Raw genomic sequence first — 20,242 nt, forward strand, 5'->3', positions numbered from 1 at the left:
AATAAACTTCCAACAAAATAAAAAGACATGGAAAGTCAGCTCCAGCAAGTTTAAGGATTACACTTCATGGGCTTAGAAGCTTAAACTTATATAGTTAGATATAATTCTGTAGAAGGTAACATGCACTATCAGTAAAAATTATGAGTCAATGCCAAATTAGTGTATCCTTTGACCGACATACATAGCGCAATAGTTTTTCTTTTGAAAAAAAGTTTTTGTTTATAGGATTCTTATTGAATACAAGTGTAACAGGATTTGGACTCTGTGAAGGGGCATATGCTTTATAGTGAAGGAAGAAATTAGGAACTTGGATACTCGTTTGACAGCTAGTATGGACAAAAACTTGGGAATACGCTGCATACTTTAAAAAAAAAAGTAACAAATAAATAACACTATGAATCACTGAGCAAGTACAAAAATGAATTTTCATAATCGACATGACAACTCTCTTATTTTAGACTCTTTTCTGCATTGTTAGACTATTCAAAAAGAAGGTTTATTGGGCACATGTCAAAACAACCATAGGTTGTTTTTCAAAAATGAATGCCGCCATCACCAACTGTCCTCACATAAACATGCTAGGAAAAATAGTCAAGCATGTAAATCGAGTTACAAGAGCATTCATCAGGAAACTTGAATTAGGGATGTAAAGAGTATAACAACAATGACAGGAACACTACCAACAATTAATAACATGAGTTAGGATTGCTTATGGTAATAGAAGTAATAGAAGTAAAACTTGGTAATATTACAGAAAGCAAAAATTTCCATTTTTCAAAAGATGAAAGATCGAGAGTCATCACCTTCTTACAAAGCCAAATGAAAATTCCACCTGTCAAAATTCCAAACACAACCTAATTGCTACTACCATTGTAATGACCCTCATCCTCGTCTTAGCCATGTTCATGTGCATCTGCATGATTTTGTTTTGTTAAGCTTGCATTTGTAGATTTTGACTTGTTTTGCCTAAAGTAAAGGTCCATGTCTTGTTTTGTGCTTATGTGATTTGCTTGAGTATTGCTTGTATGCTTTGTTCCTTGCTTGGTGTGCGTAGCCTAGGTCACACCTTTGAACCTCTCACACCTAGGCCATTGCACGCTAACACCTAGGACCACCTTGGAACCACTTTGGTTGACCTCCACCTTCACCTTGGCATATTGGCCGAGATGTCATCATCAAGGCCGAGGTGTGCATCACCTAGGCCGAGATATGTATCATCTAGGCCAAGATGTTATCATCTAGGCATTCTAGATCCTTGATCCTTGCACCTAGTGATCTTGTTCCTGGATTGGTATGACCTAGACTGAGGTGTGGCACATCTAGGTCAAGTGTCATCCTTCCTAGCCGAGATCATTGAGACCTTACTTGCGAAAGCCTACGTCTTGACCCGAGGTCATTGCCTTGTTAGAGTGCCCTTGTCACCTTGCTTGTTATACACACTTTGTCATAACTCTTGTCTTGTCATTTTATCACATTTTTGAGGAGATCCAATCCGGCGTTGCCACGTGTCCCAGCAGAGAGTTAAGTCAGGTACTAGCTGAGAACCCATATCATTTGTGTCATACCTTTTGCATTGTAGAGAGAGAAGCTCTAGGAAGAGGAAGAGAAGTTTAGAGTGAGAGAGCTAGATCCCAAGCTTGATCTTTAGAGTTTGAGCCGTTAGATCCGTGTTTTGAGATTAGATTCTTAATCTACTCTTGTTGTTCTTTATGTTTATTTGATCACATTGCATGATCTGGCATGATTCATGAGCCATGTATTGATTTAAAGTTTGGTTTTAGAAAGAGAAAATGATGTTCTTGAGTTCTTGAAGGAAAACAATGTTTTGATTCGAAAGTTTATAACAAGTTCCGTATTTTTATGTTTGTTTTCAAAAAGATCTTCAACTACGGGTACCCAGGTTCATGTTTTTGAATTCATCTCATGAAATCTCAGATTTTTAATAAAGAAGTTATGATTTTAGCATTCATGTTCTTCATGTTCATGTTCTTCATGTTCTTCAAGAGGAAACCCAGATTTTCCAGACTTCATTTCCTTAAGTGTGGTCGCCGAGACCCACTCTTGCCTAGATCTCGCACCTAGGCCTAGGAGACCACACGTCGGCCAAGAGGTGTGGGACCTCGGCCAAGACCTGGTTGGTACCCAGCATGTTTTCTCGAGGTGAGAAACAGTGTTTTAACTCCCAGCACATGATTTGCTTTGTCTTGACTTAATTTTGAAAGAAATGCTGGGATCATTTACACTCATGTAAAGCTTATTTTGGGAATGCATTTTATATCCATCTTTGAGCATCTCTTCTTGTCTTCTTGAAATGCGTTTCAATGGACCTTGCCATGTATTTGTAGGTCTTGGATTCTAGCCTTAATCCCTGCACCCGAAGAGCTATGTGAGTGGTATTTTTAATAAAGCTATTTTCTAATGTTTTGATAAAAGCTTTGCTTGTTTCGTTTTGGAAAAGTGTTTGTTCAAGTATGAATGATTATTCATAGTTTTGTATCAAGTATTATCTTGTTTTGATGACATTCTTGAAAAGTCCTTAGTGCTAGGAGACTATAATGCAACTAGTACCCTTGTTTGAGATATCTCCCTTGCCACTGACGGTCTTGTACGGGTGGGTTTGTCTAATTGATTCCAGGTCGATTATTCCCTTGTTTTGTCAGGAATGTCATCCCTTGTATTATATTGATGCTAGTAAGCATCCCTCGAAGCTTTGAAAGACTTGATAGATGAACTTGGTTCATCCCTTGATTTATACAAGTTATGTTATGTATTGTTTTGATAAAGATCTCGAATATCATTCATTCAAACCTTTATTTCTAATATCATTCACTGAGTATCCAAGCTCACTCTCTCCTTATATATATGTAGGTGATGAGCAAGAGGCCGGTGACGCCTAGATGTTATTTGCAAGTTGTTTTGGATTCACGTTTTGCTAGCATCTTGAAAATTATGCTTCTTAGTTTGTAATCCATATCTTTTGTATGTTTCGACTTGAGAAGCCTTTTGATCAAGATATAATATGTACTTTATTTCATTTGTATCCAAGTTGTAAATGATGTTATAATGTATGTCATTTCATTTGATTTATGCACAGCTCTTATGGACTATTTAGATTTAAATTTATTGCTTCCGCACATGTATGCCCCGTATATATATATATACTCTAATTGTGTGAATCTTTGTAAGTTGGCCTTTGGTAATCTCGGATTATTGGTCATTATGGCACCATTCTACTAGGGGCGGAATGGGGTCGTGACAGATTGGTATCAGAGCTCCGGTTCTTTATAGTACGTTATTCACACACTTGAGTCCTAAAGAGCATAGGATTTCCCTTAGAATGATGTTAGAATTGCATCATATTGCTTGCTACTTGACAAGATGAGCATCATCTCGGCATGATTATTTGGTACTTGCATACATGTCTATTTGTTCATTTTGTTTTAAAGTCGCATTTTGCATACTCCTAGCATCATGAGAAGGGCTAGACCTCCAGTTAGTTGAGATCAATTCGAGGATAGGTTGGATAGATTAGAAAGGATGGTAGAGGGTTTGGCCCATGAGTTGAGGCAAGCATGGTAGCAGCACACTAGTACTACCTCTGCTCAGGCCGAGCATACCAACGGTCGACATGCAGTTCCGCCTCCACCTCCTCCAGTACTGCAAGTGCCTCCACAGCCAGCTTTGTATGGGGATGGCACATTGACTTTGATCAAGGAATTTAAGAAGATCAATCCGCCGAAGTTCTACGCAGGTATAGAGTTGTTGAAAGCCGAAGCATGGGTTCTTGAGATGGAGAAGTTGTTCGAGATTTTTCCCAGCACCGACGCTCAGAAGGTGTCATTGGCAGCATTCACGTTAGACGACGATGCTCGTAGGTGGTGGATGACGATCCGGGAGGGTAATCCAGGTTTGACTTGGGCCAAATTTTTGGAGTTATTTTATGACAAGCATTTCCCTCTTAGTGTCCGAGATCGTAAGACCACAAAATTTCAGACTTTGACACAGGGTAACAGAACAGTGGCTGAATATGACCATGCCTTCACCGAGTTGGCGAGATATGCCCCTCATATGATCAATGATGAATATAGAAAAGCTAGGAAATTTGAAAGTGGGCTTCGTGGGCCAATACAATATCAAGTTAACATGCTCAGCATGCCAACATACGCCGGAGTATTAGACAAGGCCATCCTGGTAGAAGCTAATTTAAACCGATATCAGGGTTAAGGAGAGAGCTAGAGAAAAAGGCAGAATTATGACAATCGTCGAGCACCGTTTGGTGCCAAAAAGAAGGCGAATATGGGCAGTTCAAACAACTCGACCCAGGAAGGTAACACTAGGCTGACATGTTCCAGTTGTGGGAAGCCGCATTTCGGAGTTTGTCATTGGGCGTCTGGAGCTTGTTTTGAATGTGGTGAGATATGTCATCGTGTGAAAGACTGTCCGAAGATAAAGACTAATGATGGTAAGAAAAATGGGAGTACTTTGGGCTCTACACAGAAAAGCAATGTCGGGAAGGCGTAGATGAGGGAGGGCAGAGTTTTTGCACTAGTGCCAAGAGACACTCAGAGCGCCGAGACAGTAGTGTCAGGTACCCTTCCAATTTGTTCTCAAGATGCATATATATTGATTGATTCGTGTTCTACACATTCATTTGTCTCTACTAAATTTGCCGAGAAGTTAAATAGGGAACCAGAACCCCTTGGTTATTTGTTTTCTGTGTCCGCTCCATCTGGGAGAACTATGACCGTTGCATCCATTTATAGAGCATGTGCTGTAGTAATTGAGAATGTTGAACTACTAGTTGATTTGATGCCGTTGAACATGATTCATTTTGATGTCATATTGGGAAAGGATTGGTTAGTAGTAAATTGTGCATCCATTAATTGTGTTTCCAAAAGTGTCACATTGAAACCCCCAAATCAAGCCGAGGTTACGTTTCAGGGTAAAGGAGTTGTCACGCCCCAAACTCGTCCCTAAAAGTTTGGGCATGACTAATTTGGAAACGAACATAAAAGTTGATTTGCATAACATATGGGGCCTGAATGGAAGCAAGTATTAACATGAACAGTATCCATTGAGCTATCACTAATATGCCAGGATCACAAACATTGCATCAGATAAACAACCATACTATGAACACACATATGAGAAACGGTCACGCGCATACATAAATATACAGACCCGGCCCCAAAGTTGGGCATATGGCAAAAGCATTGGTAAAAGAAGGTTATATACACTTCATGACCTTAAACAGAAAACTTAGAGCACAAAGTTAAAAGCTTAACAAGAACTCCACAAAAATGAATGAGCTTTATCTAAGTGCTTGGACGCATTGAAGTAGACAAAAGCGGAACAGACATGATGGGTTAAGACTGACGTCCAGGTTGATTACCTATAGAGACAGACATAACACGGAGTGAGCGAAGCTCAGTGAACAATAATACTTAAATGATTCAATGTATAAATTTGAATCATAACGTATACAGGTGTAGAAATCACATTCCGTAAATATTTTCAGAACGGCCCTCGGCCCAACAGATTTTACAGATTGGCCTTAGGCCCAACATATTTCACAGATTAGCCTTAGGCCTAACAGATTTCACAGATTGGCCTTAGGCCCAGATATCAACAGAATAGACTAGTCTTAGAGTTATACAGATGTTCACAGATTTTTCCAAATGTTCACATAAGTTAACACAGTTGACTTGCGATTAACAAAGTGCTAATGATAATCATTAGCGATAAGTAAAGTGTACTACTACAGTACTATTACTCACAGTGCTGTGGTGGAGCAGCAATTACTTCCGGTATGTGCCCTACATATACACCCAGTTAAGGAATTAGCCCATTTCTCTCTTTAAACAATATCTAATTCATTTCGCTTCGAATGAATTTACAAACATTGTAAAGGCATCAAATACAGATTTTAATAACACCAGAGGGTCAAACACGTAAAACGGAGTAGACATAATTTTTCAGCATGGGTCGCACGTGTGGCTGTGAGCCCCGCACGTGCGGCAGTGGTTCCCGCACGTGCGGCAATGAGGCCGCGCACGCGCTTTTATTCCAGTAGCCTCAATCCCAAAATCCCCTGTTTTCCGCACGTGCGGCCATGACCTCCACATGTGCGGCCGTGGCCCCTGTTTTGGGCAGTCCGAATTCAAGCCAAAAACCCAACTTGGTACACATGTGGCAAGGCTCAAAATAGGTAAATTTGGTGAAATAATAGCTCAATATCACCATAACATACATCATAAGTACAATTAAGATCATCATCTTCAATTACATGCACAACTCATTTTCTTCACGATTGAATTATGTTTGGTTCCAACTATGTATATAGATATATAGATAATCATCTAGGTATGTAGATAAACTCCACACAACAAGGAAAATCAAGAAGGAAAGATAAAATTTCCTATCACAAAACTTGAAATCACCAACACAACTACAAATACAATTAAGCAAAGAACATACACACACTCTTGATCTTAATTACAACCCTAACTTTAATATTGTGGGAAATTTCTTACTCAAGAATCAAGAGGGGCTTAGCAAAAGTAGATAATACATGCCTTGAGCTTAAATTTCTATAAACCCTCTCAATCCCCCAATTTTCTTCCTTGTTGAACTACCCCTCTTCCTCTCTAACTCTCCTCTTCAAATTCTCTCTTAGGAGATATTTTGAGTTAAAGATCATAAGTCAAATGTTTAAGGAATTAAGTATATATATATATATATATATAAGGTGAATAAAACAAAAATCAATCAGTTTAATCATTCGGAATCAGATTTTTACAAAAAAATCATATTATGATCTAAAAATTATGCTGAACTCAGATATAAAATCAATTTCAGATTATCAAGCTTCTAAGGTTTCTAATTTTTGATCTGAACATTATAATTGTAACAGATATTTTTCTTATTAAATAGATATGAATCTCTAATCATAAGATCCACTCACTTAAACTTAATTTCACATGAAATTTCACAGTAAGCATTTAAATGCACAGAATAAGGGACTGAAAGTATACCAGAAACATGTATGAGGGTCGGGTTATTACACGAGTAGTATCCCCACCTTACTTGATCTCATCTATGAAGGCTTATAAGTTTATCCGAAAAGGGTGTCAAGGTTATTTGTGTAGTGTACTAGTGTAGACGTCCTCGAACGTCCCGGGAGGATGAGTCCCGTTCTGTTCGTCTTTAGGCTCACTACAGTTCGGACTCTAATTGTCACGGTTCTTAATCTGAACCAAAGAGTCCAAATCCGGCAAATCGTTTTGAAAAAAAAAGATTTTGTAAAGAAGTGCCAAACATGGACTGCTTTGCCAGATACAGAGTCGCCACCTAAATATTTTATTTTGGGTGAATTTAGGAAACCCTGACTCGTTTGCCTAAGGCCACGTGTCAGTCATCACTAGAGTTGCCTCGGCTCGGGAACTTGGGTACGATTAGTGAAGGTCAGCTATGAGCACCCCCTTTCGCCCGATCCGAAGATCGGCCTCTACTAATCATGATATCTTGTTTTGAAAACATTATGCGTTCTTATTCCGGATATTAGCCTAGATTTACTATGTGGTGCGCACAACATACAAGTATAGACTGAATCACCTGAGTTAGAACAAAATATTTCATGTTTGCTTTTTTAAAGCAGTTTGCTACTCGTAAGTAGGCAAAAATGCAGGTTTTGCCACCCTCGAGTGGGCTTTAGAAAAGATGGTTTTTGCCACTATCAAGTGGGCTTAAAACTCACGGTTTTAATACAGTATTCCCTGAATCACGGTTTTAATGCAGTATTCTAATTCAAGTAATTCAACCTCCATCCACAGGCATTCAAGCAATTATATCACATGAGCAAATAGCCTCATGGTAATCATGCTGTCATGGCAACATTCACACATGTGCAAGGATGCTAAAATGTAAAAGCTTACCAAGTACTCTAAGCCAAAACAAAAGCTATGTTAGAAATGCATGCATGATCCTAACTATACAGAAATGCCTAATGCAACACATGCAGGAATGCGAATAAAATAGGCTCGGCTATTCTAAGATGGCATATGATGATGCTACAACTAACACGTATTCAACTTGGAATTGAAATACAATGCAGTTAGTATGATGCCCCGAGCCAGGTGCATGCAAGACAAATGTATGGATGCACGCATGCATAGCATAAGGTATGCTAATTTAAATATGACCTAATACTAACCATTGAAAGCAGGTAAGTAAAAGGGAGAAAGAAGTGGGGGTTAGAAGACATGCACACACTCACCCACACTTATTACAAATTCGCCCTCGCCCGGAGGGACCAAAAGAATAATACAGTCCAAACAATGAATCAACTATCCTAGCTAATTAATTATTACAGACCCCCTAATTAATTAACTAATTAATCATAAAAATGATTTAAATGTGAAGCCAAAGAGACTGCCGCAACTCTGCCTCGGACTGCGCGAATGATGCATGCTTGACTCGCCCCGCTCGGTAACTCGCTGCCATAGCACTGTTGCCTCTGTTTACATTGCCCTGCTCCTCTGAAAATTTGCACAAGTCCCAAGGAGGCTTCTTTGAACACTGGGGAGCATCACTGACCAAGTGGGGACACCACCGGCCGAAGGGAATGGTCATCGACCATTGGTTGAGCCACCGGCTAATTGTATTTGATCGGTCGGCACTCCAAGTAGCCGGTCAGCTATTTATTCCTGCAGAATCCTGCAGTTGACAGCAGCAGAGGGCAAGCAGTGTATGGCATGGAATTTTCAAGTAAATGTGAGCATGACCACACTCCCCATCATGCAATGGACTCAAGGGAGCATGACCCTCGACCCTCGGGCCATCAATTATGCATTTTGATGCATGATGGCCTAAGAGGCCAAGTTTGCCATTCAATGTAAAATGCATGCAACAAAAGAGATGAATGCCAACACCCTATCATATTGAGATCAAGGGCGTCGATGACCGAGGATTGAGACGTGTTACGTCACTTGGAGTACGAACACCCTCAATCCTCATGCTTGGTTTGACACCCCAAACCAAGCAATGCAATGCATGTATACAAACATAGCTCAAGAATGCAACATGAGGCTAAGATGCAAAACATGCCAAATGCAATGCAATATATTATGCAAGCATGCAATGTGCTAATCATGCAAGAGGCAATACGATGCAATTTAACATGCGATGCAAACATGGTACAATGCAAGCATGCTACGAGAGGCAACAAGTCAAACATACAACTATGTACAAGAATGGACTTAGACTGAAATGGGAGGCCTTAGCCACACCCTAAAACAGTGGCCAAAAGAGTCGAAAATGGCACAACTTATGCATGCAAGCATGCACACACTAAGGCCTATCATCTAAGCGTGAAAGGGGACAACTCTAAGTATACTTAAAGGCAATATGCTTGGACATTAAACACTCATGTTAGACTCTGAAAAGCATGCAAAAGATGACACTAAGACATGCTAGGGAATGGATGCAAAACAGAAGGTATTCAATGCTACAAAAGAGAGCATTGCTCAACACCTACCCCAAGCAAACATGGCATGAACTAAGCAACCCAAAACAGAGTTTTTATGCATCAAAATATGCCCCAAAATCCACTGATATGGTAGCCCCAAAGACTTAAATACATAAGCATACACAATGCTCATTTCAAGGCACCAAAGGATACCTCTTCAAGGCATGAAAAGGGTGATGGATGCAAGCATAGGAACATGGATTAGGGACTGAAATGGCATGTGAAATGACTCCAAATCATTGAAACAACCCAACTAAAGCATGCTCATGACTCACACCCTCAAGACTCACAAGCCAAAATACAAAGGGGCTATACCAAACATGATAAATATGATCAAATAAGCTCCTAAAAGACCTTAAGCATGGTAAGACATGGCTAAGAACTTCACAAAGTTAAGCCAAAACATGAGAGCATAGTAGGTTAAATGCATGATGCACTTCTAGGCATAACGGGGAAATACAAAGCAAGTATATTATGCATGCAAGAGACCTTCAATCCGACCAAAAACAGAGGCGTAATATGACCCAATAACACCCAAAAACCTCTGGAATGAAGCCAAGAACAACTAATCATACATGCTATCCTTATAGGCCAAAAATGCAAACAAAAGAGAGACCAAAGGAAAGGGGTGTCCCTCCCCTATGCAATACTTCAAAACCCCTTCCTCACCACTGAAAATCTACTGGATTTTAGTGGTGAGAAGGCCAATACACAAAAGTCCCCAAAGCTTATCAAAGAGAGCACAAAAAGGGCCAAACAAGACCTAAGAGGGGGAGATCGACCCCGAACAACAAAATGACCTTAATGAAGTATCTTAAGCATGCAAATACAAGATTTTTTTCAGTTATACACGAAGCTCAAATCAGTGTGCAAAGCAGGTCAAAAGCTAGTGCAAGATTGGGGAATCTAAAGCAAAAGTGTTACCCTTGAAGAACACCTCAAGAACAACAAGTCCAGCCACCTTCTTATGATCAAAACCAGCTCAAAACCTCAAGAATAAACTCTCAACACCTCCCAAAGTCGAAGTATGGTGTAATGGTGTGTGTTTTAGTGCAAAAGTAAGAACAAATCACACTTTTAGGCTCTCAAACACATACAAATGAAGAGAGAGAGGGAGATATAGAGAGAGAAGATGTATGTATCGGAATATATATGTTCTAGGTCTGATTTTTTGCTCAACCCCATCAAAGGAGAAGAGGGGCCTCTTATATAGACAATGCAAAGACTAAGCTTCCAAGGGAAGCTATTCAAAAAGGGTCAAGGCTTCCAAAGGAAGCTAAGCTAAGGGTGCAAGCTTCTTGAGGAAGCTATGACAAAGGGTCAAGCTTCCTCAAGAAGCTTGAGCAAAGGGTGCAATCTTCTCTAGGAAGCTTGGACCAAAAAGGTGCAAAGGTTTAAAATAGCCACACCTGTGCATGGGGGGCAGGGTCCGTGCATTCCAGTTGGCACAGCTGGCACGCATTATGCCTAAAAAAGGCAAAAAGGTGGTATTGGCCGGAAAAGGAGTCCATCGGCCAAACAGAAGGTCGGCCGACCATACCAAATGCCGACCGGCTAATGGTATATTTCACCAATGGCCGGTAGCAAGAATACACGGCCGGTGGCCTCAAGCCAGGGCCGGTGGGTGTCAGGGGTAGCTAACAAGCTACTCTCTACCCTTAGAAGCAAAAACACAAGTGTTTGGTGCAAAATCAAACACACCGAGTGTTCAAGCGGTGACTTCCAAGTCTTGAGGACGGTCAAAAATGGGGTGTCTACTGTTGCCCCTCTTTGACAGAACTCAAAAGTCATAACAATGACGAGAGTGATTGTCAAAGCCCAGAGACAACCCATTTTTGACAAGGCCGAAGACTTAGACAAAACATACAAGCAGCAGATAAAGGTATGCGCCCTAAGGCAGGGGCAAAATGCAACTGACAATGCAAGAAACTGAGCATAACTTATGATCATGTAAAGAAAGCTGTAGCGAAGCACATACAATACAACAGTTTTAAGCTAGCACACACCAAACTACAATGTAGAGAAAGTGTAAGAGAATCATGTAATTCTCGCTATGTTTCACGCGAAGAATATAATACCTGTGCGGTTCGCCTGGTCGTGCCAGCTTCAAATGAACCGTACATACAATATCGTGCTTGAAAAAAGAAAGAAAACATAACAGGTACAACATTGTTAGCAATATGCATAACAATGCAATTGAAAGTCCATGACAACGCAAGTCGATTAGAATGCATGACAATACGATTTGAAACAAGCATAGCAATGCCATGAAGGTAAACGCATGTAAGTAAAGCATAACGCAACAACGCATGCAATGTGTACGAAAGGGGCTTGAACACATGTAAGTAAAGCATAACGCGACAACGCATACAATGTGTATAGAAAGAAACTTGAACACATGTAAGTAAAGCATAACGCGACAACGCATGCAATGTGTATAGAAAGGAACTTGAACACATGTAAGTAAAACATAACGTGACAACGCATGCAATGTGTATAGAAAGGAACTTGAACACATGTAAGTAAAGCATAACGTGACAACGCATGCAATGTGTATAGAAAGGAAAAAGGGGCAGATTCAACTTGAAACATGGTAAAGACATGTCATTCATGACGTTGAAATGCAAAGCACTGCAACACAATATAATTGAAGCGATTTGCGAAATTCGCAAGAGACAAAAAGGATATGGGGAGGGGTGCTCTTCGCACGCACCGGGCATCGCTCATAGAAGTCATGGCCTGAGGTCAACTTGAAGGTCTACCAACGTTCCAAAAGTGCACTTCCTTGCACTGTCTCGAGTAATGAAGATGCCAAACCACATAGTTGACCCGAACAAGGGCGCGGGAGGTGCATTGACCGCAAGGGGAGGTTACCGGTATCAATTCTGATACTCTGCTGCCCTGCTCTCCTTTCGCTTTACTTTTCTTTTTACTGGTAGTTTAAGCACATTGCACTGTCTCACGCAAGTTTTATTTTCTTCAAAACTATGTATCTTTTTGCAAAAGACATGATGGAAATGAAATAGCTATCTTGTTCAAAAAGGTATTACATTTGTTGCCCTATGCATCGCACCGCATGGCATCACATAATAATGTGAATGAAATTGAAATTTTGTTTGAAAATTAAGCACTTGCATCGTAATAATCAGGTAGTGAGCTGACCAACGACAAAATAACTCAATAAGCAACAACAAAGAACTCGATCAACTGACCACGTGTAAATACAACTTGATTAAGCAAATGCAAAGATTTGAGGAATGTGACATACAACTTGATAAGCAAATGTACAACAACTCGATAAACAAATAGACGTGACTTCACAAGATCACCACCAGAAGGCATCGGGGGAGGTTCCAACCACAACTCTTCAGCATGTTCAACATGTAAACAACTCAGGGAGCAAGAAAGAATACCACCGGCCACAGGGGAAAGCCATCGGCTTCAGGAAATGGCCATCGACCAGCAGATCTGATCAGTCGGCCAAAAGTGGTGGTCGGTCGGCATTATATGTGGCCGGCCGGCCATAAATGGCAGAGACCAGCAGAATGCTGACATCTGTCCTCCACTCAACCTTATCCCCTACAAAAGGCTTCAGCTTTGTAGTTTTTCTCAATTCCACACTGATTTGCTCCAAATGGAAGAGTTTGTTGCGCAAAATCTCACAGCTTGGATTGCCAGCTTGGATGGCTCGGAAAAGCTGAATTTTCGGGGCTTCGACATAAATGCACTATTCACTTTGAGTCGCACTCCGCTGCATTTTCCTTTTCTTCACGTCGCGGCAAGGTTTTGGAATCCGGTAACACATGTCTTTAGCTTTAGAGGGCAAGAGGCATGTCCTACCTTAGAAGATTTCTAAGCTTTAATGGAGTCTGAGCGCGATGAGGAAATCTTGCCCCAACTTCACTTCGGCCACGCCCAAGCCTTAGGACAAATGTGTGGGTTTTCGATGCCCGACGCTCGCTCTTTGATTTGTGAAGGGGCATTGGATGTCCCGAGTTTAATTTGTCGATTTTCTGATGTCGGTGACCGCGGTGACCATCATTGGCAAGGCTTCCGATGACATGCTCTTTGTTTGTGCATGCTATCCCATTTCTTGTTTGCCTCGGGCTCCGGAGGATCTAACGTCCGGTTGATTGAGGTTGCCCAAGGCTTGAACGAGGGCAAGGGCTATATTGCCATGACTCTGGCTGAGACGTTGATGGGCTTGGATGCCTTTTATCGCCAAGAGACAACCAGGAGTCCACTACTGCTGCAGGTAATGTTTTCCCACCCAATCTCACATTTGTATGGCTTACATCACTCGGCCCTCAAGGTCGATTTTTCTCACAAAACCCTTTTCTCACATCGTACATCTCTCTATTATTTATTTTCTCGTTTTTCATCCCTTCCCAGGTGTGGTTGATGGACAAGTTGCAGGTTGTGGACTCTTGCCCAGCATACTCAACTCACGGCTACTTCTTTCGGCAACGCCTAGTCGATGCCCTTGATGAGGGATGGTGGTTTGATTAGATGTGCAGCTTGTCCATAGACCGCATTACTTGGCGGTGCCCTTGGCTCAACCTACCGGTGATGAGCTACAGCATGACCCGTTAACCTGGGATTCAACTGATTGGCATGACACACTGTGTCTTCTATTTTCCGTTCCGGATCCGGCGCCAGTTCGGTCATGATCAAACTTGTCCACTAGAGGGGATATAATACCCGGCTACATTCTCGGTCCGAGGCGCACAGCTTGCCCGGTATACAATAGCATGGGGGACTAGGGAGCTCCTGGCCCCCGCTCCCACTTTCAGTTGCACCTTGTCCGATGAGTGTATAGATTAGCTCAATAAAGAGGCACAGATTGGGCCCAACTTGGCATCAGAGGCTTCGACCAGCTCTGGGAGGGGGCGCAGGAGCGCCTGACTCATCTATACCCCGGATGTATTGCTTTATTAAACCTTTCAAGTTTCCTTTATGAATGTAATAAAAAAAGAAAATAACTTCAATTTGTATGCAAGAGTAGGAGAACTCTGTATTGAAATCAATGAAATTGAAGGTTGTGGGTATTGAAAATTTTCCTCTTTGGTCCAAAAATGGTCTAAGTTGTAAAAATATTAATTTCAACAAAATCAACTTTTATCAAAACTTTTCAAAGTCATTTTCGATATGGATCAGAACTGGACATGCCTGAAAGCTGTCACTGAAATGCATAGCCTCGGCTCCTAGCAACTGGAAAGTTGCCCCTAGTCTGAATAGTACCGTAGCACTTCTTCGCCACGGAAAGTTGCCCCTAGTCTGAAAAGCACTGCATCAGAGATCATAATCGAGCTCTTGAATGCTGAATAGACAAAGATGGCCGAGGTGATCAAATGGACAAAGTTGATCGGGGAAGTGTTTATGGATGATCTTCAAGATGAAGTTGCCTACGTATCCCAAAGATGAGAATCAAGCCTTACGTAGTTTAGGCTCGGGTTCACTCAGGTATTTTCACTCTCCTTTTGCGCTCTAACTTTTGCCAAGGTCGCCCTTTGCGGGTTTTCAACCTTACGAGCTCAGTTTTTATAATTTCCAATTTTTTGTCCTCTAACTTTTGCCTAGGTCGCCCTTTCGGGTTTTCGGCCTAACGAGCCTCTCAGGGGTAATATTTCTTCAAGTTGTCCATGTTGATCGGTTGTGAGAACTCTAGGCCATCTAGATCCATCAGAACTACAGCCCCACCTAACCAGATCAACTTAATGATGTAGGGACCAGTCCAATTGGGCCTGAACTTGCCCCTTGGGTCATGGATGGGAGCTCGGTTGTCCTTGAGCACCAAATCTCCTTCTTTTAGATTCCTGGATTTAACTTTCTTATTGAAAGCCCGGGCAATTCTGTGCTGATAACCTTGAACATGGTACAGTGCTTTCAGTCTTCTCTCATCAAAGAGCGTAAGTTCTTCAAATCTGCTCTGCTGCCAATCTGTCTCGGCTATCTGACACTCAGCCAGCACTCTCAAAGACGGAACCTCAATTTCAATAGGTAGAATAGCCTCCATCCCATAAACCAATGAGTACGGAGTCGCCCCAGTAGAAGTTCTAATTGAAGTCCGGTAGCCCCACAGAGCGAACGGCAGCTTATCTGGCCAGTCCCCGTAGGTTTCCACCATCTTCTGTAGAATGCGCTTGACATTCTTATTGGCTGCCTCAACCGCTCCATTGGTCTGAGGTTGGTATGTGGATGACTTGTGAAAAGCCACATTGTATTTATCCAACAAGTTAATCACTTCCTTCTTAAAGTGAGAACCGTTATCTGAAATTAACTCATTTGGGACCCCATAGCGACATATGATGTTGTTTCTGATAAACTTCGCAACATGTGAAGCCATCAACACCGCATAGGATTGGGCCTCAACCCACTTTGTAAAGTAATCTATTGCGACCAGGATGAACTCATGGCCATTCGACCCGCTCGGAGTGACAGCCTCGATCACATCGATTCCCCAAACTGAAAATGGCCATGGCGAAGTCATGTTGTATAGCTTCGACGGCGGGATATTCATGCGGTTTGCATGGATTTGACTTTTGTGGCATCGCCAAACAAAGCCGATACAATCTTCCTCCATGGTGGACCAGTAGTAACCCTGTCTGAGGATCTTCCTGGCTAGCATTACCCCGTTCATATGTGCACCACATTCCCCTCCATGGATGGCCTCCATCAGGCACTTCGATTCTTCGACTTCTACGCACAGCTTATGCATTCCCAGATGACCTCTTTTATACAGCTTACCCCCGCAGATGATGAACTAAACGACCATTCTTCTGACTGCCCTTTTATCCTTGGCATTTGCCCCTGGTGGATACGCCTCTTTCTCCAAAAAGTTCCAATTGTCGTAATACCAGGGGTTCCCATCCTGAACCTCATCTATGGCAGCAATTGATTCATATGCTAGCACAAACTTTTGGTCAATAATGACTGGACGCATCTGGACTCCAAACGGGATGTCTATCATGGGAGATAGAGTTGCTAGTGAATCTGCGAACCTGTTGTTCTCTCTTAATAGATGAGCAAAGTTTAGCTTCTCAAACCGAGGAATCAGTAGGTCCAAGGTCTGATGGTACATTATCATCTTTTCCTCTTTGACCTTCCAGTCTCCTTTCGCTTGAGACACAACAAGGTTCGAGTCCCCGATGACGTCCAAACGTCTTGCCCCTAGTTCCAGGGCTGCTTCTAGACCGGCAATGCATGCCTCATATTCCGCTTCATTGTTCGAGACTTTGAATCGAAGTTTGAATGCTAAAGGGATACGGGAATTGTCGGGCGCTATCAGCAATACCCCTATCCCATACCCGTACTGGTTTGACGCTCTATCAAAGTACATCGTCCAAGTTTTGTCTTCGATATGCAAAATGGCCTCATCTGGGAATAAATACTCAACTGCTTCCTCTCCTTCCACGGGATGATCGGCTAAGAATTCTACTACTGCCCTTCCCTTGACTGACTTGCGCGTCACATATTTCAGATCAAATTCGGAAAGCAACAGCAACCAACGAGCTAGCCTACTGTAGACACCCCATTTTTGACTGTCCTCAAGATTTGGACGTCACCGTTAGAACCCTCGGTGATCATCCGTACTTGTGTTCGTCTCGAGTTCCCGGAGGTCTCGGCTGCGCGCCTCGCCTCAGGATCTCTCGACTCGACTTTTCGGTGTCTGGTTTTGCACCAAACACTTGTGTTTCTGCCTTGAGAGGCAGGGAATGGCTTGTTGGCCATCCCCACACCCCACCGGCTGTCCTCTCACATCACCGGCCGTTTATTGGTTCCACCGGCAGTGGTTTCTTAAAACTAATGGCCGAACAGCACTATATTTTGCTGACCGGCACTTTTCTCTGGCCGGTGACTTTTTTTTGCTGGCCGGTGTGACCCTTTCGCACCCTCCAGGCATGGTGCATGCCAGCTGTGCCAGCTGGAATGTACCATCACTCCTCCCCATGCACGGGGATGACCACTTTGCACCCTTGACCCTTTTTTTCCTTCTAGAAGGTTGACCCCTGTCCTAGCTTCCTCAAGAAGCCTTGACTCCCCTTGCACCCTTTGCCCCTTTTTACTTAGCTTCTTTGAGAAGCTTAAGCCTTTGCCTTTGCCTATATAAAGAGCTCTCCTCCACCATGTTTTGGGTTAGAGTTTTTGAACATAAAAACCAGAGCTTATATACATATACATCATATACACTCTCTCTCTCTCTCTCTACATTCCCCTCTCTCTCATCCTTTGTGTGTGTTTTGTGGCCTAAAAGTGCATTTTTACCTTAGTTTTGCACTAACACACACACTACCACACCTTACTTCGACTTTGAGGGACATTGAGGGTTGTTTGTTGAGGTTTTGGACTGATTTTGGTCAGTAGAGGGTGGCTGGACCAACTGTTCTTCAAGGGTTCTTCAAGGGTAATCACTTTACTTTAGTTTCCCCAATCTTGCATTGGCTTTTGACCTATCTTGCTTTCTGTTTTAGACTTTGTGTATAACTGAAAAAAGTCTTATATTTTCCTGCTTAAGACATCTCATTGAGGTCATTTTGGCATTAGGGGTCGAACTCCCTCTCTTAGGCCTCTTTTGGCCTATTTTGGTGCCTTTTCTTTAAGCCTTGTTGACTTTGTTGTATTGCTCTTTTCACCACTGAAATCCAGTGGATTTTTAGTGGTAAAGAAGATGGTTTGAGGTCTTGTATAGGGGAGGGACACCCCTCTCCCCTTTGTCTCTCTTTTACCCTTGTTTTTGGCTTAAAGGGCAACATGCATGCTTGACTGATTTTGGCCCTATTTCAGAGGTTTTTAGGTGTCTTTTGATCATAATATATCTCTATCTTTGGTCGGGTTTGTGGTCTTTTGCATGCCTAATACCCTTGTTTTGTATCCCTCCCTTTTTGCATAGAAATGCATCTTCTATTTAGGCTTCCATGCTTGCATAATTTAGCTTAGCTTGTTGAAGCTTTCGGTCATGATTTGTCATGCTTAAGGTCTGTTGGCCACTGTTTTGGTCATGTTTGACGTGCTTGATGTAGTTGCTTTGCATTTTGGCTTGTAGGCCTTGAGTATTTTGGCTTCTAGCATGCTTAACTTACACTATCCTCATGATTTGGCATTATTTAAGATCATATTTCAGTCCATGTAAGATGGTCTTATATTGTCATTTGTGTCCCTTCCCATGCTTTAAGGTGTTGTAGCTTTGTGCCTTGAAATGGGCATTGTGCATGCTTGTATGTTTAAGACATTTTGGGGTTGCCATATCAGCGGGTTTTTGGGTGTATTTTGCTGCATTGAACATCTGTTTTTGGTCCCTTAGTCCATGCCATGAGTGGTCATGATGATTGTAGTAGAATGCCCCTTGTTTGTGCCTTAGCTTTGGACCCCTTTGGCTTGCATGTTGGCATGAGTGCTTGTTCATCATTTTAGATACTTTTTGGTCACTGTTTTGGGATGGACTGAGGTCTGCCCTTCATGGTTTAGCACCACCATTGCATGATCATGTTGCATTGTTTTGGTCCTCGCGCTTACATTGTATCATACTTGCATGTTGGCACGGCATTTATCTAGTTGCATCTCATATACATTGTGCCATACTTGGCATATTTAGAATGCACTAACTTAGTTTGCATCTTTAGGTTGCATTACATTTGGTATGTTTTTCATTTTAACCTCATGTTGTGCATTTGGGCCAAGTTTGCACATATGCATTGCATTGCTTGGTTTGGGGTGTCAAACCGGGCATGGGGATTGAGGAGTGTTTGTACTTCAAGTGACAAAACGCGCCTCAACCCTCGGTCGCCAATCCCCTTGACTCCAATATGATAGGGTATTGGTATTCATGTGTTTTGTTTGCATGCATTTTATATTGAATTGCAACCTCGGCCTCTTAGGCCATTATGCATTAAAATGCACAATTGATGGCCCGAAGGTCGAGAGTCACGCTCCCTTGCGTCTCTTGCATGATTGGGAGTGTGACCAAGCTAACATTTGCTCAAAATTCCATGCCATGTACTGCTCTACCCTCTGCTGCTGTCAACTGCAGGTCCCAGCAGGAATTTGTGGCCGATCGGCAGTGTTTAGTGCCGACCGGCAAATAATGTGTGGCCGATAGACTTGAAAGAAGCCGATGGAAATTTACCATGGCCGGCGGTTATTTCTCTTAGCCGATGGTGTTCTACAGTGTGCAGAGAACATATCCCAAGACTTTGGCAATTTTCAGAGGAGCAGGGCAACATTAACAGAGGCAGCAGTGGCATGGTACGGGTTTCCGGGCAAGATGGATCGAGCATGCATCATTCGTTTTGCATGCACCGGGCTCGGCGCATCATTCTAACTGCATTTGTATTTCAATTCCAAGTTGAATACGTGCTATCTGTTGCATTTCACATGCTATGTTCAAGATAGTCGAGCCTATTCTAGCTGCATCCTGCATGTGTTACATTAGCCATCTTAACATGAACTAGGATAATGCATATGATTACTAATTAGTTTCTGTTTTGGCTTGGAGTACTCTGTAAGTCCTTTTGCTTTAGCATACCGCATGCGTGTGAGTGTTGCCATAATTGCATGATTACCATGAGGCTAGCTGCTTATGTGATATAACTGCTTGAATGCCTGTGGATGAATGTCGAATTGCTTAAATTGGGATAATTCATTAAAACTGTGAGTTCTAAGCCCACTCGATAGTGGCAAAACCTTTTTTTCTAAAAGTCCACTTAAGGGTGGCAAAAC

At 42.2% G+C, this 20,242-nt stretch overlaps 1 protein-coding gene across 1 annotated transcript in view; it reads right to left on the reverse strand.

The window, feature by feature from the left end:
• Positions 1 to 20,242, reverse strand: part of LOC114297591 (putative zinc transporter At3g08650) — a 74,234-nt gene that overhangs the window by 36,888 nt on the left and 17,104 nt on the right. Inside the window, exon 4 of the mRNA XM_082918934.1 lies at positions 806 to 854. Within this exon, the coding sequence (XP_082775060.1) occupies positions 806 to 854 (49 nt within the window). The remainder of the gene's footprint in view (positions 1 to 805; positions 855 to 20,242) is intronic.

This window comes from Camellia sinensis, chromosome 3, assembly GCF_055761805.1.
Source record: "Camellia sinensis isolate YWXY chromosome 3, ASM5576180v1, whole genome shotgun sequence".
Lineage (NCBI taxonomy): Eukaryota > Viridiplantae > Streptophyta > Magnoliopsida > Ericales > Theaceae > Camellia > Camellia sinensis.